The sequence below is a fragment of the Malurus melanocephalus genome, unplaced genomic scaffold (assembly GCF_030028575.1).
Source record: "Malurus melanocephalus ecotype Western Australia unplaced genomic scaffold, MMel_1.1 scaffold_22, whole genome shotgun sequence".
Classification (NCBI taxonomy): Eukaryota; Metazoa; Chordata; class Aves; order Passeriformes; family Maluridae; genus Malurus; species Malurus melanocephalus.
Genome location: NW_026623254.1, coordinates 2467469 through 2493303, shown reverse-complemented (window position 1 = coordinate 2493303; position 25835 = coordinate 2467469). Strand labels below are relative to the sequence as shown.

The 25835-nt window shown below is 38.5% G+C and overlaps 1 protein-coding gene across 1 annotated transcript in view; it reads left to right on the top strand.

Moving 5' to 3' along the window:
• Positions 1-25835, top strand: part of CACNA1C (calcium voltage-gated channel subunit alpha1 C) — a 413981-nt gene that overhangs the window by 19146 nt on the left and 369000 nt on the right. Inside the window, exons 2-3 of the mRNA XM_057390048.1 lie at positions 8112-8435; positions 12012-12115. Of these exons, the coding sequence (XP_057246031.1) occupies positions 8112-8435; positions 12012-12115 (428 nt within the window). The remainder of the gene's footprint in view (positions 1-8111; positions 8436-12011; positions 12116-25835) is intronic.

Genomic DNA, 25835 nt, shown 5'->3' with positions numbered 1-25835 from the left:
GAGTTTTATGAATGTTTCACTGAGCTATGCTTGAAGTAAGGAGTTCCCAGGCTTGATTTCTGGTGCCACCAGAAACTCATCTCAAGAAAAGAAARATGCTTGTGAGTTTCTCTGTGCTTTCTTGCAGCTTGAAAGTCACAAGAGAAAAAAATGCAAGTGTTTTGAAAGAAGTTGCCCTCTTAAATCTCCTTGCCCTAATAAATTTATCTCCTAATAGARTTTGTAATCCAGTTGAATTGACTTCTAATTAATTATCAAACTTTTAATGTTAGACACTTGTTTTGGGGATCATTGTTTAGTAGGATTCATGCTTTCCTCCTCTGTAAAAAGAAACCCCAAACCTCCCAGCCTGGTTCTCTTGAATCCATAGTTACAGAAGAGAAAAATGCAGAGCTGTATGGATTTGTGTCACTGAGAATTTTCAAACTTTGAGCTTTCTGGATTCTTCTGGCCAAGGTTTGGCGAGATGCCTCTTTGGTGAAGGAGGCAGAACAGAATGTTGCTTTAAACCCCAAATTTATCAGTAAATAGGAATAKAATTTGGTTTTACCACAAGATACTGTGTCTTTTATTTTAAAAAGCCTACAGTGCAACAGAAACATTGCCCCTTCCTTTTTCCCCACCCTCAAAAAAGGAAGAAAAAAAAGGCACAAAGCAAGAAAACTCAAAAAGCCCAAACCATCCTAAACACCTGAACTGTGTTCAATGAAAACCGCAGCATTTTCAAACAGAAAAATAAGGTGAATCCTAGAAATTTGCATTTCACTGTCTGGATCTCTTGTACRTCCAAGATTTTTGCACATAGAAGAATGATCTTCTTAGGAAGCAACGAGTTTGCAATGTACTCTGAAATACTGGATTTTTGCATGGAGAGACCTATTTATGTGGTGATTTTAAGGAAGAGTTGTTCCATACTTTATTTGTAGGGAATATATTGTCTGGGGAATTATTGTTGCTTGTAGTCTTGCATCTTATTCATGAGCCAGGAATCCATTGTGCTGAATGTTCTACCAATGTAGAATCTTTCTCAGAAAATTCAAAATCTAAACAGTTAGAATAATTTGCAGTGTCAGTAGTTAATTTTCAAACATCAMTTTTTAACTTGGAGATGTTTGATATTGGAAGTGAGAGGAGCTTGTGCACTTTGTGCTCTTCATTGAAATTGACTTTATTTCACATTGCTAGSAGCTCATTGCATCTTCTGTTAATGACATACAGAAAAACCCTCATTATTTTTTGAGGAGGGAAATAAAGGGAAACCAAGATCTCATTTCAAACGAAGCATAGATCTTGAAAATGATTTTTCTACTTTTTTTAAAAAAATATTTTGTCTCAACTATGGCAAGCAAAGTGTTTTAAATCATGTATTTTCTGTGTATGTGTGTGTTCTGAAACCCACAAGCAAATTACAGAAAATATTTAACTCTCTTACCTAGACTAAAAATTACACACTGAGTCTTAGCCTGATGTGATGTTTAAAAGTGTGTGCCTGTTATAAAGTTTGTTACAGAAAAAGCCCAATTTCAAGTTACAATCCAGCTTTCATTATAATTCCTATCTCTACTTATAAAATGTCTTCAGCAAAATCCTCTGTTTGGGGAAAAAAAACCTAGTGTCGCTTTAGCTGTGRAATGTCAGGATTAATGTCTTGTCACATTTTAAAAAACGGCTAATAAAGGAGAATATCCAAATCATGCTAATAAGGGAGAATATCTAAACCATGCTTCAGACAAAGCGTTTTAGATGTGTGCAGCTTTGCATTCACTACAGGTAATTTCCAGGCGTGCCAACTGAAAAGTTACAAAAAAAATTGCTGGAAAAAGCACTCTTTTCTCATACAAATAAGTGAGTTTCTTTTGTGTCAAGATTTTAAACTGTGTGTGTGGCTGGTTGTTGACCTGAGATGCTTATAATATTTGCAAAGTGAGGTTTTTAAACCAAAGGAAGAGTTCCAGGTCGATGGTCCTGAGGATCTGCACCTTCCCCCCAGTGCAGAGTGATAAACTCTCATGGAAATAGGAACCCTACAAGTGCTGATGTGGCTGTGATTATCTAAAGGTTGGAGTGGAGTRGGGTTTACTCAGAGAGATCTCATTTGATGGATTAACTGATGAAATAAATACATAATCTTTCTGTGCAAAGGCTTTTCTTCATTCTTCATTGCTTTAAACTAACAAAAGAAACTACTACTCACTAGAAATCTTGCCTCGGGTATGTGGTTACAGATAGAGGTTTTTTACTGGCCTGGTCTAAGAGACTTGAGAGTGTGGGAGGTATATTCTGAATTTTTCTTACTGCAGAACCTATTGCTTATTGTCTGTGAGTTTGATGGGTAAATATTGCCTTTCTGTTCTTTGAAATGCATACAGATATGTCTAGAAATACATGTTAACCCCAGATATATATACACATACTTGAGGATTGTTATCATACCATCCTCCCCCTGACATCCCCAGTCTGAGTTCTGTCATTCCCATCTCTGTGATTTTGCTCCTCATGGCTCCTGTTTTTAGGCSTTTGGTTGGTTTCTTTGTTTGCTTCTGGGCAGCCTGAACTGAAGCAGCCTGTCTGGGCATTTGCAAACCAAACCTGCCTGCTGTATTTCAGCTGAAGCCCTGCCAATGGGAGCTGAAGGGAAGGATTACTTGTAATCTAACAAGTAATTTTATCCCTGTTTATATGCTACATTGTGATGACTTTATTTTAATGGGAAGAAGGCAGGATGACAATATCAACTTCTGTTCTGTTGGGGATCCAATATAAACCCCCAAGGCTTTTCTGAAAATAATTTGGGCAGATGATTCACTTTGCTTAAATACTTAATACATTTGTCCCTGCTGAACTCCATCCTATTTTAAAGCCTTTTTCTTCAATTCATGAAGTTAATTTTAAATTCAGATTCTGTCCTTCAGTGTATTTGCTTTACCTCCCAGCTTCACAGTTACCTGCTTGTTTAATACCACCATTCACAGTTTAATCATCCAGATCATTAATTGAGCAGAATCAAAACATTGAACAGAATCAGATCCAGGGCAGGCCCTTGGGTACCTCTGTGTGACACATCCTTCAGTTTAGATGTGTACCAATGATAGCGCTTGTTATAACAATTTTTTTCTTGCTCATAGTCCCTAGAATTCTTACGGAACTATCATACAAGACCTCATGCAACCATTAAAGAAGTCAGGAGACGTGGACCCTACTGCTTCCATCTTGCTTGTGAATTCTGTTGCTCAGTTTTGGAAGAAAATGGTTTTCTTCGCAGTTTATCCATGATCCATGTCTTTTGCTCTTTTTCTACTTGSCCTCCAAGTATTTGCTGATGTTTGTTTATTTTGCTTATTCCATATTTATTTATTATTAAACTGAAGTTAAACTGTATGTAAATTTTCCTTCCTTCTGCTTCTGTTTGTATAACTGGAGGTTCTGTTTACCCCTTTGGAATCCTCTGAGATCTCTCCTGTCTTCCATGAGTTAAAACCAGCATCCAACAGCTTTGAGGTTACTTCAGAAAGTGCTTTAAATATTCTAGGACATTCTAGAGTGCAGTACCAAAGTAGCTGAAAGYATGGACATTACCCAAGTACTTGTTTCCCTTTTCCGGTTGGAAATGTTTTCTATTTTGGTTTGGGGACTATTTGTGCTAATCACCAGCTCCTGATTTTTTTTTTTTTTTGTTAGAAAAAATTGATGAAAAAGTCATGTAATGCTTAGTCCTTTTATTCAACCAGATATATCAGATGTTCTCCTTTTTATATATATATCAGATGCTCTCCTTTTTCCATTGGTTAATGGATCAATGTTTTCCACATTGTTCCTCATTAACTGATGATCTCATACACTGACTCTTTTGTTGTGTGTTCCTCTTCATGCCTCTGGTTTTGACATCTCTCACTTTAATATTTTATAACATTTTTTCTMTGTGCTTTAATTGGTCTCACACGTGATCTTAGTAATGTGACCAGTTTCCTACTTTCTGTTTTTTTTTTCATTCTGAGAGCAGTTAAGACATTGAGTTAACCAGTCTCATCTTTCACTGTGCTCAGCTCTCCTCTGCTTTGGGGAAAAACACAGATGTGCAGCAGTTTCCAGGTGTGAAATTTCAGGATTCTACTGTTTTTAAAGTGATGGAGAAAAAAGAATCATGACACTCCACATCATGATAAGTCTATTTTTATTGAAATAATTAATCTAAATACAAATTTCTCTAAAATAAATACATGGGTAACTAGGTGAAGTTCAAAAAAACACAGAAGTTGTGATTCCATTGTGTTGTTAACTTGCCCACATCTTGTATCAAATGGTCACCTCATAGCTGGTTTTTTTAATGATCATTTTTTTTTTTGAGATAAGTGGCATGACAGATGGTATTAAAATGCAAATACCACTTATAAAGCTGTTAATGGTCATCAGTGTATAATTTAATAGTGATTTTGGTAATGATGGTTTRGTGGTTTAGCTGTAAGCTTACAACGTCAGGTACTTTGTGCATCGTGGTTCATTTTGTGCTGTAGAGCAACCTTACGTACTCCTTTTGTGACTTAACTTTGATTTTTGAGATGTGTGTTTCTGTTCTTTTAGCATYTTTTTTAGTTCTTCTAATCTGCATTATTTTGGGAAGTGAAAGTCTCTTCCAAGGACTTTGTAATCAAACTTGCTCACTTACATGGACTTCTCTGTTTAATTATATTCAGATACCTAAATTCATGATCTGTAGCATAGAAGAAGTTGGGAAAGCAGAATTTTGTGCACCAGTTGGACATAGTCAGCAATAGAAATTCTGGCTGAARGGTGGTGGGGATTAGCAGAGTGATGATGCTGTGGATCAGTGCTTAGTGAGTCATTGCATTTGGGTGGGGGCTCAATCTCCATTTCCTAGTTCTGGTCAACATCCAGCTTAATAATGGTATAGTGGTAGCGTGAAACTTTATTTGTAGTGGGGAAATTGAGTGAAGTACTTTACTGCTACACTGCAAAAAGAAAAATCCCCACTCCAGTAACTGCAGCTCTCAGGCTGCCGCAAAGTTTTGTGGTGGGGAAGAAATGAGTGCTGTAGGTGAAATTTCTGCATGGTGCCCCACAAGTTCAATACAAACTGTGTTCTCCTTAGTTCTCAGGAATTACACCTAAGCATTTAGATTACAGGGTAGAATTTCATTCTCCCTGAAGCTTTGGCTCTGCTGCCWTTGAAAACATTTTGCTCTGTTCTGGACTGTAGTTTCTGTGAAGCTGTGGGWGCTTCACTCTTTTATTCAAGCTGTTTCTATAAACTACCTCTAGAATAAGTCATTTATCACTGCCATTAGTCATTCAGTACAGATAGTGTCTGCAGCTTCTGAGCTTCATAAAACAGACAGATCCTTATCAGAAATCAATATTTGTAAAATTTGTTAATATAAATCTGTCATTAATTTCAAACGATGAGTCAGTAGAGACAAAGCACTTTGTTATGGGAGTGCTGATCATATTAGAAGCAAAACCAATGCAACCACCAAAAGTTGGATCCTTGACTTTGTTGGCACATCAAAGTCAAAATGCATAGACTTGGATCCTCATGTGGAACCTAACTAATAAGAAATAATAATGAAGATACCTGACACATTCCCAAATTGCAGAAAAGTCTTCATTAAGATGCAGCAGCTGTTAATTTACAGGACCACATGGCCTAGTCAGCATGATAAGAACACTGTGGAGAGGGATCAGCAAGTTTGCTTTCACTGGAAAACAAACATCTTTCTTATCCACTCTAATGGGTCAGTATTAAAGAAGAGCTGGAGTGGGAGAATAATTAAGGTAATTTTCCATTTATTTTTCTTTTCCAGCATGCCTCAGACTAGGGAGGTCAAATAGATGCTAAAGAGAAACTGCATCTGGAACTAGTCTGAAAATAAATATGTATCCCATGAGTAGTGCTGTGTACAATTTGCTTAGCCTTAGAAAACTAAGTTTGTCTGCCACTTGATTGCCTGCTTCATCGAGGAAATCTGCTTAGCCTGTATGATTCTGAAAGCTCCTTTTCTTCATTTTCAAAATCTGAGGGATGTGAATTAACCACTTCCCATTTCTTGTTTCTTTCAGCTTTCCCTTTCACATATCAGAGTCATATTACTCATCAGTTTCCTTTGGCTGGTTTGCAGCTAGGAGGTTTTTCAGTGAGCAGAGACGAGCTCTAGATTTCCCTGCTATGAGACTGCAACAGCCTGAAAATTTTATGGCAATGCCTGACATAAAATAACATCTGACTCTCTCATGTCCTTCCCTGYGATTCAGTGAGATGAATTTACAAATCTTGAATGCTTTCTAGGTAGAGGCATATCCTGTTGCACTTTGTGTGTCAGTGTAATTGTATTTATTCTACTTGCTTTAATTCATTTGTAGTGCAGTCAGTGCAGTGATACCTCGGCACTGCACATCCAGCTATGAAATACACATCTTGAGTAATTATTTCCATTCAAGGAAGGCTTGCCAGTTCTCTGGTTTTAAATGTCTTTCTTCTGATATTGTAAATGAAACAGTGTTACAAGTGGTCTTCTGTTTGCTTTGTCTGATAGTCTACAGGAGCCCATCTGTCCTATTTAGTAACACCATATTTCTACGCTAATTTAAAGTGAAATACAGTCAACAGTGGGCTTTGAGCTTGCTTTGAAATAGGTGATCTAACTCATTTAGTGGTTTTCTACTCTCTGGCCCTTGTGTGCGCACCTTTTGTAAAGTGTGGTCTGCTGCTCYGATGCAAATGGAAACTCCATTCTCAGGAGTGGGCAGGGTTTTGAAGCTGAACTGGGGAGGAATAAGACCTATAGACCCCTCAGGCCTCCTTTTACCTCAGCTTAGGGGCCACAGGCTGACTCACAGGTCCACGACAAATAGAAGTAGTCTCTTAATTACAATACAGGACATACCTTGACAAGGCCTTCTTAATCAAAGTTTGTTGCTGCGACTTTGTGTAGATTCTGTGTTGCACTTTTTAAACAGGACTTATGTTTTCTTCTGTAAAGTGTCTGGGGTAAAATCCAGTTGATCTTTGACAAGTTCTTGCAGAGCTCAGCCGAAATATAGTCCAAAGAGTGWAAGAATCTGTTTTGAAGTTTCAAAATCTGCTCCTCTTGAAGTAATTGAGGTTTTAGTTTGAGTCACTGAAAGAGCCTCATTGAAGAGGCACAAGTGATCTAGCTGTCTTTAATGAAACAATAGAACAAGTGCAGTAGCTTGAAAGAATGAATTTCTTCTTTGTGCTTCTAAGACCTTCTCGTTATCAGCCACATATCACCTGATGTGTATATTCCATTATTATGATTGGGCAAACATATATACTTCCTTACTCAATAAGGTGCAAAGTTGGGACTGCTAGGTTTTAGCATTCGCATTAATTCATGTTTTTAAAGTAAGTTTTGGCATTGATTCAGTGGTTCRTCTATCTTAAAATTAGTTGTTCAGGATTAGGAATTGGTTCCAATATATGTTGGCTGGCCTTTACAATCTGCACAGGAACATACAGAGCACAAAAGCCATGAGCCTTGCCTTTGTGTGCTGGTTTCTGCTTCACTGTACCTTCTGGTCAYGCTGTTCTTAGGCTCATACATATGTACTGTTTGCGGAGACAATTAAGCTTATTGTTAAAATTTCACTTTGCTTTGTGATAATCTTGAAAAAACATGAAGATTTTTATGATGGGGCTTGAGAATCTCATTTGGGTCCTTTGCCATGTATCAAATAGCACTGTGCTGCGTGTCTGTGTGAGAAAGTGATGAGGGSTAGCCTCACCTTTTGAGCTTTCAAACACTCCAACTTGCAAAATGTGTTGTTTAAAAAATAAGGAAGGATAGTTTCTTGTCTGTGAACCTCTGGAGACTCTATTGATTAGAGGCACTTCTAACAGTCAGTGTCCATCAGTCTTGTTGGGAGTCTCTTGAAGACAAAGGATTGCATTGTAGTATTACTTTACAATGAAAAGTTTAAATTACCTACAATACCCTACACTTATCCTTAACCTTAGCTCTTGAAGTTTGCTGATACTGAAGGTTTTTTAAGAGCATTAGCTATCTCTTCTGCAGTTTAAAAAAATGTCTTCACAAATTTCTCTGTTTTATTTTTGGCTTTTTCTTTTTTCTCAGGTTCCAACTATGGGAGTCCCCGTCCAGCTCATGCCAACATGAATGCCAATGCAGCTGCAGGGCTTGCCCCAGAGCATATCCCTACTCCGGGAGCAGCTCTGTCCTGGCAAGCTGCGATCGATGCTGCCAGGCAAGCCAAGCTGATGGGTAGTGCTGGCAATGCGACAATATCCACAGCCAGCTCCACACAGAGGAAACGGCAGCAGTACGGGAAGCAGAAAAAACAGGGTACAACCACAGCTACGCGGCCTCCCCGGGCACTGCTGTGTYTAACACTGAAGAATCCCATCCGGAGGGCGTGCATCAGCATTGTTGAATGGAAATATCCTTTGGCACGGGCTCACTGGGCAAACGGCAAATCCTTTGGGTGCATCAGGTCCTGTTTGTGATTGGGGGGAAAGCAAGGCATGAAATTACTGGGAACTTAAAGTACATGAATAGTTAACTGAGGTTGTTTATGCTGAAAGGTGGGGGGGGGATGTCAGGAAAGAGGGTTAGAACTGAAACCTTAACAGTACCTGAGTGTGAGAAACCACTACAAGCTTAAATGTTAATGCATAGTGGTTGAATTCTCCTCCTAAAAACATATGGCCCAAGCTGAAATGCCTGGGAGATATTCAAGCTATCTGAGGTCAGAACTGAACTGGCCTCATCTCTGTGGGAGACAGCAGCTACAGCTTCTCCTTTTTTATTTTTATTTTTTTCTAGAGGTGCCACCAGTCCAGAGCTCTGGTACTTTGAATCACAGACTTTTTTGTTGAACATGTGGCATCACACTTTTTACAATATGAAGAACGGGGCAAAAGGACAAGGTGAAAAAAACCCCAAAGGTATGCAGTGTGACCCTGAGACAGGACTGAGGACTGTTAATTATGTTGGTAGTCCGGTTAAAATAATACAGCAAAGGATAATGGTTATCTAGAAGAAGGATAAAAGAAATATAGTTCAAGTAATCCTGCAACATGTTCAAATGCRGTGCAGAGCCAGATCCAATAGTCTGAACAAGAGACAGATGGTGTCACAGGTGATAGATGGCAACCACCGACACAGAGCAGCAGAGTGTAAGGGTCAGTGCTGCTTCCCTGGAAAGTCRGGGAGAATTTGACCATTGCTTTATTATGTGCAAGGAGAAAGCCTTTTTAGTCACCCAAGTCTGATCAGCGCAAGCTGGAATTWGAGTATTTGGTGTGGAAGTCAAACTGAAATAACGTAGCCTCCTTTGCATCCTCAAAGAGAAACCGGGATTAGCCTGGAATGGTAATCACAAAGTAATCGGATTCTTTGGGAAACACAAAAGACAAAGAATGTTTTAGGGATAGATAAGCATGCCAAGGAAAGGAAGAACTTGGCAGTAGTTAATATGATAAAAATATGACTTAAGACATTTAAGACAATGTGATAATATTATTGCATTTGGTGTCTGGTGGGATGTTAGGTGAAAACAGAAAATTAGTATATTAGGTATTGCTGACATGGACATGTTTTTCAGATGAAGAGCTTGTTAAAAATGCTCCTGTCAATCCTTAGCTGTCCTTAAACTACCTGCCTGCCTGTTCCTTTCTTATTCAGATGCTAATTTTTAATCCTGTGATTAAGTTTGCTGCTTTTCATTACTTCTGGCATAAGTCTGATACTTTAAGCATAAGATGATGGGTGATGACTAACAGGATAAAACTGAATATTGGTTTTCTTAGCAGCACCCCAGTAACCACATCTTCAGAGAAAGCACAGAGTGACATTTGATAGATGAATAAGATCAGCAATGAATGATGGGAATGATGTGTTGTAAACCAGGATACAGCACTGCTGAGATCAAGAAAGGTCCAAACAATGCCATTAAAGCAATAGAAAGATGCTGAAGCTTGCAGTTTTGGGCTTTGYTTGGCTTTAGGGGAGTTGATGGAAGTAATTTTTTTCCATCAGAACCTCTCATTGGACATTTAATGTTTATAAACAGGAAACAATTCAGGTAGCAATATCAAAGGGTTGTGCTAAGGTAGTTTAATTCTATATTCTGCCTTTTCCTACTTGTTAAAAACTASTGAGAAAGGCTTAGCTTCATTTGTTGAACCACTGAAGTTTAAGCATAATAGAAATTAAACAAATATTAAATGGTACTTCAGTGGTGTTTCTTACCCAAATGCTAGTATTAAGAGCCTGCATGAGCAATTGCATTTAAGAGAAAGTGAAATGAAGTAATTACCTTATTTTGCCAAGATTTAGCTGTGTATTTAATTTTCTGCTTTGTGTGCAGTGCATTTGTAAATTCTACAGAATTTAATGTTTACAGTAGAAAAAAAAATTGAAAGAAAATACATGTAAACAGTGATAAGTTAATAGATAATAATCCTACTGAAACAAAAAAAATGTAGGGAAAAAAGTGATTAAGAAAACGAAAGCCTGTGGAAATCCAAATTTTATGCAGTTAACATTATACAAACGGGCTGAGGTAGTGTATACCTGAGAAATCTTACTGATTTCTTCTGCAGTCTTCTCTCCTGATCTGCTCTTCTTCCTCCATGGTACCATTTATCTCCTGTTACTCAGAGGCTTAAGCACAGTAGTCTGGTGAGTTTGGAACCCTTTGACTCTTCCATATGTGAAATGTAGGATGCATTTGAGTATAAACAGCAGTCAGGTGCCTGGAATTTGTGGATATCTTGCAGTTCAGCATAGCACTCAAAGATCTCCTGTTCTTTCCTGCTAAAGCCTGCTGAGAACAGTAGTCTGCTGACCAAAATCATACGTGCTGTGTTGACATTTGGCAATGCTGCAGAGCCAGTCCCATGGTAGATAAAATCAAGCTCAAATGCACTCTGTGGCACAGGTTATGCTTGGCATTCTCCCTGTTCTATCCTGCTCTTCATTCCCCTCCAGAGTACTGGTGAGTTATCCCAGAAGCAGCCTCCAGGATATTCCTGCAGGCCTGTAAATGTAGACAGACCATAAATCTGGTCTCTCGTCTGAGTTTGGAGACACTTCACAGCAATTGAGATGAAGGAGACCACTGAAGCAGATCAAGTACAGTGCCAGGAAACTGGGCAATAGAAAAATGCCTTTTGATTCCAGTGGTCAGTCAGGGAGCACTGAGGTTGTGCAGGATTTCTTTGCTGAGCATTTCAAATTGTTTGGTTTTTCTTTTTCCTCAGCAAGTYGATACAGGGCAGAAATGCCTATGAATTGTTTCTTTGTCAGAAGGAGCTTACAGCATCCTAATATACTGTGCAAGGATGTTTGTGTTCTCTCTGATGCCAAATGAAATGCAAATAAGAGAGAAATAGTCCCTCAAATATTTTTTTAGCAAAACAAGTATACATGGCACTGTGCAGTATAAGCATATTTTGGGCAAAGTCTTTTTTTTTGCCTTAACAAAATTTATCCTTTTTTGAAAGTCTTCTAATTATGTATGCCTGTATTCCTTGGGTCCTTACACTCTGAGATATGAGAGAAACTGAGATGGGGGAAAAATACAGCAACAACAAAAAGGAAAAAAAAAACCAACCCAAATGATTGTTAAAGTTGAGAATTTACAAATGCAGATGAAAAAAATAATCCCAAAAAAAAGGACTGTCATTATAGAACAGGTTTCTGTTATTAAAACTAGTGGAGCTACACTTGAAGGAAAACTGGGAAAATGCAATCTAAATAAGTAAAAGAAGAAAAAACTTTTAGGAAATCTGTGTTTACTCTGGCACGCGACTGGCCTACACTGCTTTTGACATGTTAGGAAGATTCTTGGCTGGGAGCTCCTAAAAGCACTTAAAAAGGCATATGTTTCTTTTCAGAATATAAGGGGCTTGGAATGCTTTCTTTAAACAGAATTTTAATAAATCTTTTTTTATTTCTTTTTATTTTTGTGTGCTCATTTTGGAACAATTTCCTTAACTCCGTTCCTCAGACCATTTGAAATAATTATTTTACTGACTATTTTTGCCAATTGTGTGGCCTTAGCTATCTATATCCCCTTTCCAGAAGATGATTCCAATGCCACCAATTCCAATCTGGTAAGTCCTCAGTGGTGTTTAGTCTTGCTATTTTGAAATTCCTTTTGCAAAGTGATCATGGAGACTTTTGAAGGTAGGGAATGTGAATATATCTGCCAAAGATTAGAACATTAAAAAAATTGATTTTGACTGCTGTGTATTGTCAATTCATCTTAGTACCTGTTTCAGCTGAGCTGGTTTTAGAGAAGAATTTTCCAGTATAATTGCCCAGGTGTGTTGTATGTGATATTTAGGTTAACATCTGTCTGCATGCTGCACAAGTGCTGGTAAATCTTAAACTGAAGATATTTGTGGGAGATATTTTTAAATCAAGGATTATCTGGTGGTTTTTGTCTTACTGTGTGCCCATTGAGAAGTTGGTACTGCCCTGCTCTCCAGTGATACCTGAGAACAAAGCTTGATGACGAAGTAAAACTTGTATTTCAGACACATGCATTGATTTGGCTGAACAATATTTGTGTCGTTGGGATTTTTTGTTTGTTTTTGTGTGTGGGTTTTTTTTTTGTTTGGTTTTTTTTTTTTTTTTCCCTCTTGTTGGGGGAGTACAGTTTTTCTTCTGTCATCACTGATGCCTGTGATGGTACTATGTGATAGAGCTGTCCATATGAAAAGGAGAAGTGTTTACTTTTGGCTTAGCATGAAGCCATAGCAAAGAATTCTGTTCAGGAAGGGCAAAACACAAACGAGCTCTGGAACACAGTCCACTGAATTAGCAGAAACATGGTTTTTGTTTTTTTTTTTTCTCAAATATGTGAATAAATCTCCCACTTGTCGGGTTGAATCAGGATGAAAACTTACTCTCAGRGTTTAGGAGCAGGGATGCTATTTCCTGAATAAAATTTATTGAGACATAAGAAATTTTAGAGCAACAGTGGAGGAAAAYAAAAGCCATACTTCTAAAGTAGTGACAACTGGGATGGCTGACAGACATTGTAATTAAAAAGATTCATGCTGTTCTTGGAATCAGTCATTTGATTAAATATCTCTTGAAGTTTTATAAAMCACATTTCAGACTTCAGGAATTGCTGAAACAATACTGCTGTGCTTCAAAAAAAGAAAAAGGTGGTAAAAACCTGGTAGTGCGGTGCATTTTCCCTGTAACTGCTTAAAGAAATACAAAAATGGGCAGGAGGTGATAAGTGGTTGTTGACTACTCTCTACRTGCACAGTACACGTGAGATGGTCTTGTTTCTCTTTGGCTGCTCTTTGTTAGTGTGACTTAATATTTAACAACGATGACCTGTGTATGTTTAAAAAACTTCAACGTGACACCTCTCAAAAATGACTGTATTTTATTTAATAAAAAGAATTAATTGAGCCTCTGGTGAGAAAAACAGGTATGTGCATTTTCTGACTTGCAAGGTTGAAAGAGGAAAATGAAGCAGATCTGAAGGTTAGAGGACTCACAATTTGTTTCAAGTTTAATTGTCTTGTGGGTATTTGCCTTAATTCAGTGAAGAGACTGACTAAAACTAGGGTGGAAGTATTTCTGTAATTGAATGAGATTTATTGAAACTGTTCTGCTATCAAGAAATATGTGCGCCTTGTGAGCTGAGTTGCTATTCTACATCTGTTTTCCAATACATCTTTTGCACCATTTAGAATGTCTATGAAAACACTCATGTTGTTGGTTGGTAGGGTTTGAAAAGCCTTGCCAAGCAAGAGTTATCATCTCAGGAAAGTCTGAAAGTGTTATAGCCTTGAGGATGAAGAGGAATTGAAAAGTTTATCTAAGTCGCTGTTTCACAAAAGTAGGGGAAGAAGAAAGTTAAATGCGTGATCTGCTTGACTCCACTTCATTCTTTATGTCTTAATTGAAAATATAATTAAAACTGGAAAATAGGGTACTTAGTGTGTTCTTGTGAAGTCACGACCTTCCACATTATAGATCAAACGCTGGAGCTCTGAACTGCTCAGTAGTCAGTGATGTCATGATCAGTGATGTCCTGTTAGTCTGTGTTTGTGGTTGTTGGGTTTTGTGAGTTGTGTGTTTTGTTGTTGTTTTCTCAGTTTATGTAGTTTCTTTTTCTTGCCATGTGTATATTGCCCTTGAGGAATACCCTTTTTAGGTATACATCATGTGCTGCATTTTGTGAGTAAAATCCTGRAGGGGAGGCAAATGGGTGAGATTAGGGTGAAAAAATATGTTTTGTTTTGGAATATGATGAAAGAAGAGAGAAAACTTTGAGTTASAGGAAAACTGTTCCATAAGGCAGCAACTGGACAGAATGGGACCTTACKATCAAAGAGCCAAACTGTACCAGAAGAGACTAGAAAGAAGCTGGRGTTAATAATGTGGTTCTGTAAAAACTCAAGTACTCACTTCAGTTTTAATTTTTTTTGTACTTGTGATCGTCTCTTTCACAATCAGATTTATTTTGTAGCCATGAAGTCAGGGGCTGTGAAGGCTGTAATATGACACAGGCAAGGAGTGGCTGGCTGAAACGTGTGCCTGTAAGTCATGCACAGGAGTGTGCATGGTGCAGAAGGCTGATGGAATGCATACAGAATCTTTCTAGCTACCCAGAACTCTTGATTTATTTTCATTTTRCTATTTTTTTAGGGTTAAAGCTACCACAGAAACTCCCATATCCCACATTTCCTAATATATCTCTAACTTCTTGAAATACAAGAAACTACCTACAGAAAACATGATGGGCAGTAATTGTTTTGCAAGCTCAGAAAGGGCCACAGCACTTTTCCAATAAGCTGCCACATTTGCCTTRGGCTCTGAGTATTCCTTCTCTAAAGTTACAGTGAAACTTTTCAAATAATGCTTTCCTTGGTGACCGAGGTTAAAATTCAGTCAGTTGCCTTCAACAAGATAATTGAGCAGAGGGTGGTGAGGGAAGAGAAAGGAATTCTTAATTGCATGAGTGCCTTCTTTCCTTCTCTCTGTAAAACAAGAARAATGCTAAAAACCTAACTAATGCTTTGATAAAGAATTGCTCTGTATGAATTTCACATGTGACCAGCCTTGGGTCAGACAGGGCACATGCAGTGCTGTGTGCCTTCCACTGAAGATTTGGAGACACTGAAGTTTTTCCTCATTTACCTGTACAAAACCAGTAAYCTCTTGCATGTCTCCATTTGTCTTTAGCTTCAAGACCTATCTGATACAATGCCTCAATGATGAGCATTGAAATTAGGTACAGAAGAGTCCAGTAAATAATTCCTTTCCTTTTGCATTAGCAAGGAATTGTGAATAGCTGTTATGTATTACAAGTTTAGGCTAAATACCACATCGATATTCTGCCTGTTTCTCTGTAATCTATCTTCCTGTAATAACGATTCCTATAAATCTTCAAGCCTTTTTTATTAAGTCTAGGTATGGTAACTTGGACTGTGGAGCACTTTCAGTTTTGAAGAGCACATTTATCCTAAACCCCAAATTTCCTATTCTTATGCTCACTGCAGTGTCTTTGTCACTGGCTTTAAGAAATATGCCAGAATAATATAACATACTCATTAAAAAAAATACTTGAAATTGGCTTCAGCAATTCTTATGTGCTACTTATTGTTACTGGAAAGTTACTGGAAAACTACTGAACTTGAACAAATTGAGGGGAGTTGTATTAGGTGCAAAATTGTTTCTTGTATTCATGAACTTGCTGAGTCTAAATTTAAATTTGCAAGTGAAGTAAGCTCGTGTATAACCCTGTGCAAAGAATGGTTGCGTTGTTAATGCAATCAGAAAAATTGGAGCTGGTTTGAGGGGAATTAAAGTTCGCCTGCATCAGAGGCTGTAACTGATATGGARGCTTTCTGCTTGTTATCCCTGCAATTATGCATTAGGACAGAGATAAAGTACACTTAGGTAGTCTACAGTTTTATTTCTAAGATAGGAAGCTGAGAGGAAAATGCTTCTGTCACTTTGCTGGCAACTGCAAATGACACAAGCCTGGTCAGTGTCACAGCATGGTGATAACATAATGAGGTTAAGACCAAGGTTTACAACACGTTCCAGGGAAGGCAACTCTGTTGTTGATGCTTTGGATAAAGAGCACAAAAATCTTCCTTCTGTTGTTTTAGTAGTTCTGCTTTCCCTTCCTTGCCCTTCTTACAAGAAAGAAATCCTGTTGTACACTAGTTAAGCACAAAGAGTTCTCTTGTGCTTATGTGTGAACTTATAATGGTATGTCACCTTTGGACTAATTTGTTAAACCTCAGATAGGACCCTTTGTAAAGAAAGATGGCATTTCTGCTTGCTTGTTAGTTCTTGTGCCAGMCAGTGTTTGTGTCTGCCTGTGGAAAGGGAGTTTGTCTTTCAGGAAGGTATGGCTGCTTTAWTAACTGGTAATTGTGGGAGCATCCTGTTGAGCAGCTGATTCTTGTATTAAAAAAGAAGGAAGTAGCTTTMAATTTATTTTGCTGGCATTTTCACGAGACTGACACGATTGATGTGGACATGCACATTACATTTCTATATACTGRCATAACAAACTTCAGCAATTTTTGTATCAGAGAATTCTAGAGTCACCAAATGGAACAATCTCAATTTTTCWTGTGTGAAGTCAGAAAGTGTTAGAGAGCAAATTGGGGGTGAGGGATTCAGGAAAAGAAAGGATGTCTTTTCTGGATAAGGGTGAGGAAGAACACTGCACAAAAGCTTTTGGTTCTGATGTGGCCCTGCTATCATCCTCCCATGTGCCAGTTCCCAGCTAGTGAGTGACTGGAGTAATGAGAGGTGCTAACATGGGGCTGAGGGACAGAGTGCATACCAAGCTAATAAGCTCTGATAGGTTTATTACCTTGGGCCTCATGCCAGCACTGCTGCAGCTGGGGGAGGTTYGAGTATTTGAAGAGTGAGGACTGAGTGACAGAAACTGGAAGAGCAATGCTGAGGCGGCTGGAAAGAAGCTGGAGCTGGGATGAGAAGAAAGGAAGTTGTGCCAAAAAATCCTTGAGGGTTTCTTCCAGAAAGACTGTGAATCACTGTGTGATTCTGAAGAAGTTGAATATAATGAAATTTAGGCYCAGGGTTTCCCACAGTTCTCAGAAGTCCTGACAGGGTGGTAGTTGGCATCTCTTGTGGTAGTGAAGGATAGAATGGAAGAATAAACATTGGGTTTGAGAGGGAGGCATTTAACTTGTGTACTGGTCCTGGTATTGGCAAACTGTGTGGCCATGGATAAACTGCTGTCTCCATTTTTCCATCACACCATTACAAGAAATGCTGTAGAAAACACTGTCAAGGTAAGAAAATCCTTAGCAATCAATTCGAAGATAGTAGCCACTAACTGAAAAAGAAATGTAACAAGTAGGATTTTTTTTTAATGTACTGTTGTCATTTCCTAGGCTTTGTGTAGATGAAACTGGTAAAGCAGGGATTGACATATATATTACTAGCAGGAACAAAACTGTTGTGTTCAGAGTCCCAATCAAATCCCAGCTTCTCTTTGTAGCRGTGGCCCCAGAGTCCTCAACCAGTCTGCGCTTGTTGTTGTTTGCCATCTCTCTGTCTGATCTGAGATCTCTCCTGGCTGTGTGTCCTCATTTTTTGTTGTTTTCTAAATTGCCAAGTAACTCTCCTCAATCTGTTACACATTCTAACAGACCTGTCCTTTTTTCTTTTTCCTCCTAACTGCAAGTCTCTCTTCCATAGTGGTTTCACATTTCCCACCTGTTTTCTCATTTGATCTCAGTGCTCTGCTCACTCAGCTTGTTTCCTGACCACTTCTCTTGCTAATTTTACTCTTGAATTCCTTTCTTTTCCTAAACCTGGACTCTGTAACCAAGTAATTATTCCCAGTGCATGTTCTAGCTTCTTATTTTCTAGCTCCATTCTAACACATTGGTCTCCTAGTCTGAGCTTTTTGTTTTTGAAATCAGTGTTCTTCCCAAAGATGTCCGAACCCCAGTGGTAGAAATGGATACTCATATGCACTTACAGTAGGACTGTAAGCTGTGTAAAAAAAAAAAAAAAAAAAAGAAGAATATAAACTGTTACACAAACTAGTCCAGCTCCATAAAAATAGTAACACAAAATTTGTAGGTTGGATGTTTCTGTGTAAATGATTTTGAAATTTTAGCGGTATGTTTTGGTTCTGATTGATGGTGAGTTTATTGATTTAGTCCAAACACTGAACCATTCATCCCATTTTTGTAGACAGCTATGATTACCGTTTTCCCTTTCTTTGTGTAGGCTTTCTAAATCTTAACAAGTATGTTAGAGGGTTTTTTTTTTTTTTCAGATGATAATTATTCTTGTTTATCAAACCTCAGGTTTAGTGTAGGATTTTTGTGTGTGTGTTTCGTTTGGATTTTTTTACCACTTTTTTTACCTGTTTAGCAAAGACAGAAAAGAAGTGAAAGCAGGCCAAATTCGAGTATTTAAGCTCTGATGTTTTCACTGTAGTCTAACTCCTCCTACTGCAAAAGTAACAGTCTTTTAAAAGCAGTGGAAATTTTCAAAATGGGAGGTAATTTTTGTATTGTCCTTTTGATACAAGTATCCGTATCCTTCTATAAGTCTTTGGGATGTTAGACTTCTGTTCATGAGTTCTTCTGAATCCTTTTAATGACATTTGGAAGGAAATAAGCATCTGGAAAAACTAGAAATTCAACTGAGTGTGTTACTTTAGATGCMTTTATGTATAGTTTGTATTATACCACCTTCTTGAGTTTTAARTTAGGCCAACTTCCCACTGACTTCATGGGAGTTTGCTTGACTGTCCCCCAAACCCATCCACTATTTCAGTGCATGCCATTGACAAACAATGTTGGATCATAAGGCTTTTGCTGATATGTACAAGTCATTGGCTCTAAAGGCAATGCTTCACGTGCTTGTTCAAACTAAAAAAAATCCCAAGAACTTTTCATACCCTTAGAAGTAAAATAATGGATGTGCCACTTGCCAAKGGACAGAATTGTCAAAAGAGAGGAATGTTTTGTGTGTTTGACAGAGTTTTGACTGTCTACTCCTCTCAAAGACAATTCCTATTTTCTCCTGTGCTTTCTAACTCCTACAACATGAGGGTCTATATGTCATAGCAGCTCTTCAGTCCTTTTGGCTRAAAGATAGCCCCAAAGCTAAGGCCATTCTTGGATTTCACCTTCAAGAAGTGCTGGACAATATATAATCRGGGTTGCCTATAACCTTATGGAAGGAAATATCTTTTCCTGCTTGTACAATACACATGAAGACCCTGTACTTCGCAAAATACTTCTTGATCAAGAATATGATGTTCAAAGTTCACCAGTTAGGCAAAGACTTCCAATAAGCAGCAGGAAATATTTATTAATGTCTTTTCAGTACATTGCATTTCTGGCAGAAGCTGGAAACCTGGCACAGCAGGTTGTTTCCTGAARACATCCTTAGCAAGTTGTGTTTCACCTAAGCTTAGGCAAGGCTGATGCCATCTGTGGACAGCAGTGTTTGCCTAACCTTGTGCTATAACCTTAACAGCCTGTGATCATCTGTGGGACACTCAGCAACGCATGTTTTACTCAGTTGAGATACTTTAATGGTGTAGAGCTGTAAAGTTTAATAGATATGCAATGTAAATTCATGTCTTGGTGCTCRTAGTGAGCTTATCTGTACAGAGCTTGAAGGCTGAGCAGCCAGAGGAGCCTCTTTGAAAACTGTTGCCTTGCTGGGGGTGCTGCTGGTGCAGTTCCTTTACAGCCCCTCTAGCAGTGGTGTCAGCAGTTTATCCCTGTGTGCTCAGTTTGGCCATGGCAGGTGTGAGATGCCCAGCTCCCATGCCATAAGCTTTCCAGAGTGGAAATGGGATRAGTGGGTTCCCTGGCTAGCTCTGTTGGCAAGTGTGCAGCTGTTTTTCAGGCTGTCCTGATAAACTTGCACTGATGGAGAGCTTGGGGTTTTGGAATWCATTATCTTCTGCTGATTTGCCATTGTCTGTTGCTTATGAAATTTATATTTAGGTAGCTTATATTAGAAACTGAAGCAAACAACTTTTGCATACAGTTATCTTCATCTGCTATGTTGAAGTGTTTTTCTACTTAGCAATAAATGTGCTTAATCTTCTCCTATTTCTCTTTGATCTGAACGATGGTGAATGCTTTTTATGTGGACATTTTCATTTTTTTAGTTCTGTTGCATGCCCTCAAATACAAAACATCACACAAAAGCAGAACTTGCATGTAATTTTATTATTATTATTTTTATCCATTGAAAACCACTTATAGTGCTTATCCTTGTGTGGCCTTATTGTCTGAGTCACTTTTAAACAAGAATCCCTGTTTAGATGAGATTATGCAGGTAAACATGTGGTCACAAAAGATTTTTTTTTAAGATCTAGTTGCATAATTTTTTCACAATCTAAACTTGTATTTAAAAAAGAATAAACAGAAAGGTTCTCCTCATGATGGTCACCAAGATAACGCCTGAATCTGTACAAAGGGTACATCAGTGCCCTTCAGGTGCAGTTGGCGGAGATGAAAAATGTGAATTGAAATAACATTGGAGGGAATGCACAGCTCCTATAGCTGTAGCTAAATCATAGCAAGGCCAAAGGAAAATCTCAAACACACAGGATTGGTATCTCTGTGGTGACAGGTATTGGGGCATTTAATTGTTAACGATTATTTTTCTGTAGAACAAGGAAATCTGCTGCTTCTGCTCTTTAAAATCACTGCTGTCCTTGCAACAAAGGGAAGAAAATACAGGAATTCCAACTTTGGTTAAATGCCTCAGGTGCCTCTTGAGTTCAAGAACCGAAGTGGGCATTTGCTTGTGCAAATACTGAATAGTCATGCACATCTATCTAGTGATACTGTGTTTCCATCTGGAGTTTTCTGTAAAATTCAGTGCTGTGTGTCAGAGTAGGGAAAGCAGTAGGGTATAGCTGGCGTTTACATGGAGATATCTGGGCTRGATGTGCTGCTGGATGTGGTGTACAATTTATGTTGCATTGATTTAGGCCAGCAAGAATCTGATAAATCTTCTTTAAACCAAACAACTTGTATCCTAATTTTTGTAAGTCATTGATCATGACATATTCTTGCCTTATTCAACCTGAAACAAGTTTTAGCTGTGAATCAAGTCCCTGGCTCTTTTATAGATCATCTTATTTAGTGTTTTTATTGTATCCTACTTCTTATTTGACAATTACACAACTTTTTATCCAWCTCAGGGGTGTGTTGCTTTCCTCCTGACATAACGAAATTCTTGTTTAWAGCAGTTCATACTCCAGCATTACCCTATACTTACTCAAATTAAATGCTTACTACATATAATATGCTTAAAAATTAAATTACAGTTTCAGTATTTTTTTCTAATATTGGATTTAAATATTAATGTTCAGTACTACTTGATCTCTGATTTCATTGTCTCTAGGATAACACCAGCACTGCTGCTGCTTTTTTTTCCTTTTGATATTCCAAGCTATTGCATGCAAGTATTTGGCAGCTCATAGGGGAAAAAGGAAGAAGCAGGCAAAGCAAAGTTGAGTGTTTTGGCCTTTCAGAGGGCATGAATATGATAATGTTTGAGAATTTTTGATGTTGTTTTCTGTACTAAAATCTTAYGGAGAGAAAGAAAAAGAGGAGGGAAAAAAACAAATGCAGAAATGCCTTTGTAACTTTCAGAAGGTCTAATTCTGCTAAGTTTTGAGCTTGTACTTAGCAGCCCTTGTAGAGAGGATATGGCAATATGAGGGACAGAGGAGTATAAAGAGCAGGAACTAATCCAGGGAAAATGCAATGTGGTATTTGAGAGAAGTAACTGCTGTTACAACCCTGGAAATACTTCTGATAAATAGCTCTTGAAATAAATTCAGTCCTGCTTGACAGTTCCCTTTGGAAATATTTACCTTTGCTTTCACATTTCAATGTGTATGGAGAAAGGAGACTGCAGAGATGTTGATCCCTCTTTGAGAAGGAGATTACAGTTTGTGTTCAAGCTGCTGCTCATGGGTTTCYCTCAGTTCATCTTGGTTACTCCAGTCATTTTCCATGGTATGCAGGTAACACTGTTGGGTTCTGGTGTGTATTTAAGGAGTGTGTTTAAAACTGAGTTTTTTGTGGTTCATTCCCTCCATCCACCACCCATAMCTTAACTAGATGTGTCTGCCAGTTTGTGTGTCCACTGCTGCTCTGTAATAATACAGAAATAAAAATTTTATTGGATGTAAAGATTTCCTAAAAGAGCGTAATTTCTTAAGTAGGATTTTTTGTAAGACTGGTCCATCAGTAAGTCTTGGGCTTGATTTATTTATTATTTTAAATGCCTTTACTGAGCTAATCCATTGAAGCAGACTTAGGAAGAGCGTGATTTCACCTTTGCTGGGATMCACTTCTGAGAACTTCCTGTGGGTGAGAGTTATGGATGTTTCTATCATTCCCATTCTTTTCTAAAAGTGCACAGTGGTGCTGACACAGCCATTCTGGGTGACAGGCACCAGGCTGGAGGCTGCTCCCTTGTCCCAGGCACGGCAGCAGCTGCTCTGGAGGAGGGCACCTCTCCCTCCTGCCTTCCCGATGGGTGGCAGCTCTGCTGGGCAGTCTGTGCAGGAAAGAAGGCTGTTTTGCCTCTGGAACAGAGCAGGTGAGGCCGTGTCCTGCTCTCCCTTGGGCACTGTTTTAGCTTTGATCAGGAGAGTGTTGGAACCCGCCTCCCATCGATGAATCTGCATATGCAGAGGGCTGAGCGCAGCTTAGTTCAGTGACAGCCCTGTTGCCCTGTGTGCCTCTGGCTATAGAAACTAATGTGCCTTTACTGTTCCAGCSCACAAGGCAAACTGGGCTCTGCAGAGCCTTTGACCTTTTGAAAGCATAAAAATCCATAGGGAGCTGAAAATTATTCCTTTTTCATTGAACTGCTTAAAATAAAGTGGCCTCTGACCTCTCAAAAGTATGTCTGACCCTGTGGGACTAGGGAGAGACCAAATGAACTAGACCATTGCAGGACCCAGAGGTGAGCACAAATTGCAAGTTTTAGGCAAATTCCATAGATCAGGCTATATTTTAAAGTGGGAGGTGATGATTTCAGGCATCTTGTCTTGCTTTTTCCTGGTTATATAAATTCATGCTGTATCTGTTTTATCGAGAAAAGGGAAGCTCTTTATAATGTACTTTTAAAAACAACCTCACTTCTAATTTAAAGCTGTTACAGAATGATATAGCCTGAAAAAATATAGGGTTTTTTTTTTTTTCTTCCATACATTCCTCTACTGCTCTTCAAATTTATGCCAAGAATGAAAATATATTCTTCACTCCACATAAATTGTGGCAGGTCAGGCTTGACTGTCTGCATTAGAAGAGCTTTTTTTTTTCCATATTCTTGCTGTTTTCTGATGATTATATTTTTTTTTGTTTTCCTCTTGAAAATACTGCTCAGTGTCATGTTTAAAAGATGGTCGTTGGAGGGTAGGTAAAGCTTTCAATTTTGCTCTCACAAGCACAGCATAAAAGTTAATAACTCATTGGGCATCCCAGAATCTTATTAGCCATGTTATCCAAAAGCTTTGTCCTGATGCTTGTGTTCAGATGACCTTGGAGGTGTTCTGGAAGCCACCCTGAGAAACTGTTGCTCTCCAATGTGTAATAAAAGTTTGACCTGCATTCCTTGATCCCAAACACGTGCCTTTGCTTTTGGCTATGCTGAGACTGATTGTTCAATAGTTCCCAATTCTCTGATATGTACACTTAAACCTGCTCTGCTTCAGCAAAATTGGAAACAAGCAGGTTGGTCTCTGTGGGTAGGTGAGTTTTGAATGAAAAGCTTGCAAACAAAATGTGTTTCCTCTGCTGTTTGGCTACTCTTGTCATGTCTCTACACCTTCTCTCCGTTGTACCTGCTGGAGCCCTGTATTGTATACAAGTGATTTTGTAGTTATTCCTTCTCCTATCAGCAAATACATTTTAATTGGACTAAAGAGCAAGAGAGACTGATTGTGAGCTTTGAGTCTGTTTTTATTTGTTTACCTGTTATTTTAGATTSCCTGGTCTGATCCAGGAAAGGCAAGATCTGAAGGTTTGTGAGCAAATGCAGATTTTGCTTCCTAAGACACAGATGAGAACATATTCTCCCACATCATACATAAGTGAGTAAAGGGGTGATGATTTTAAAGCAAACTCTGAGCAGAAATTGGCTTACAGAATAATATGCAGAAAAAGCACTGAGTAAATTTTAAAAAGCCCTCATTTTATGCCTGCCCATCAAGGATTGTGAAACAATTTGTTCAGATATGTGATGTAAGGAAAAGAAATTGCTCCCACTTCAGGATATTTGCCATTTTCTTTACAGTAGTGAAATACTGTATACAGCCCTAAACGTTTTGGAATCTAATCTCATCATGTCCGTCAAATGACCATGCTTGAGGTATTTATTGATCAGGCKGGATAAATCCTAGCTGAAGAGAACACCACTTGTCATGGAATGAGTAAAATCCTGGGCATGATGCCAGCCTCTCAGGGACAGTTTTGCCTTCATGGCTTATACTGATTTATACTTGTCTTTGCTTCCATCACTGAGTGCTAGAACAGGGACAAGAGAGGCAGGAGAAAAGCAAAAGCACTGTATTCTCACATGTATGTTATTTACTTGGAAATTAAAATCTGCTCATTGCCTCATTGTATTCCAGAAAAAAAAAAATACTCCTCGCTCTGYTTTAGATGATAGTCTGTGCTAAATATTATACAGATATGCTAGTTGAGACAGACRATCTCAACCTAAATAATTTCTTTTCTGAAATACTCGTAATCCTGTGACAGCAGAAAATACTTGGTTAAATAATCTTACCCTGGACTGCTGTTAAATAGCCTGAGTTCTTAGTAGATTTTGTCTTGTTACTTAGTGATGCTTTGTTTCAGTGAGCAAAAGTTCATTTTCCAGTCTGCTTTCAGTGAATCAGAGAAGTCTATACACYTTGTGTTGGTCAGCTTCCATCTTTAAGCAGCCTTTTATGACTTTCAGTAAAATCTTTTGTTTYGATACCTTATTAAAATGAATTTTTGCATTTGGGAGCTGAATGACTGACTTATGCAAGAAGCAATAGATTCCACCTATTCCCTATAGCCTCACAGGAAAACAGCATTCCCAGACAAAAGTTGAGTGAGGAGACAGAAATGACTCATTCTTTGTACTGTTTGCCTCTGACATCAGGAAAAATCARGGGGTTTAGTCTGAAGTATTACTGTTGTATAAGAATGAAGAAAGTTTACCTTAATTCTGGAGGAGAGTGGAACAAGAATTTGGAAGACAGGTCCATTGAGGATTAATAATTAGATAAACTCCCTCAAGCTGAGGAAATCCCCTGAGCTGAAAATAACTGAAGACTGGGAGGAGGATGAAGGAGAGGTACAAGCCTGTCTTGTTGTTGTTGATCTCCCTTTGGTTTTTGACTTTGGTCACTCCTGGAGGCACTGTTCTGAGTCAGATGACGTCTTTTGTGGAGGGGTGGGATAACCTGAGAATCAGAACTTTGGGATTCAAAATAAAGGAGTTCAAGACTTTTTGCTTCTGCTGGTATGCAGGGGAGGGAAAGAAAAGGAGCCAATGATTTTGACTATCTGTCTTTTAAAGTCAGTAGTCTTTGACTATCCGTGGAGGCATAGGATTGTTCGGGTTGGAACAGACCTTAAAAATCCTCTCTAGTTCCAATGCGCCTGTGATGGACAGGGACACTTTCCACTGGACCAGATTGCTCAAAGGCCCATCCAGCCTGGCCTTTTAGTGAATTTGGTTTAACAGAATGCAATTGTAAGTGAAGCTGAAGATTTGTGGCTTGTTACTGTAATTAAATCTGAGGAAAGA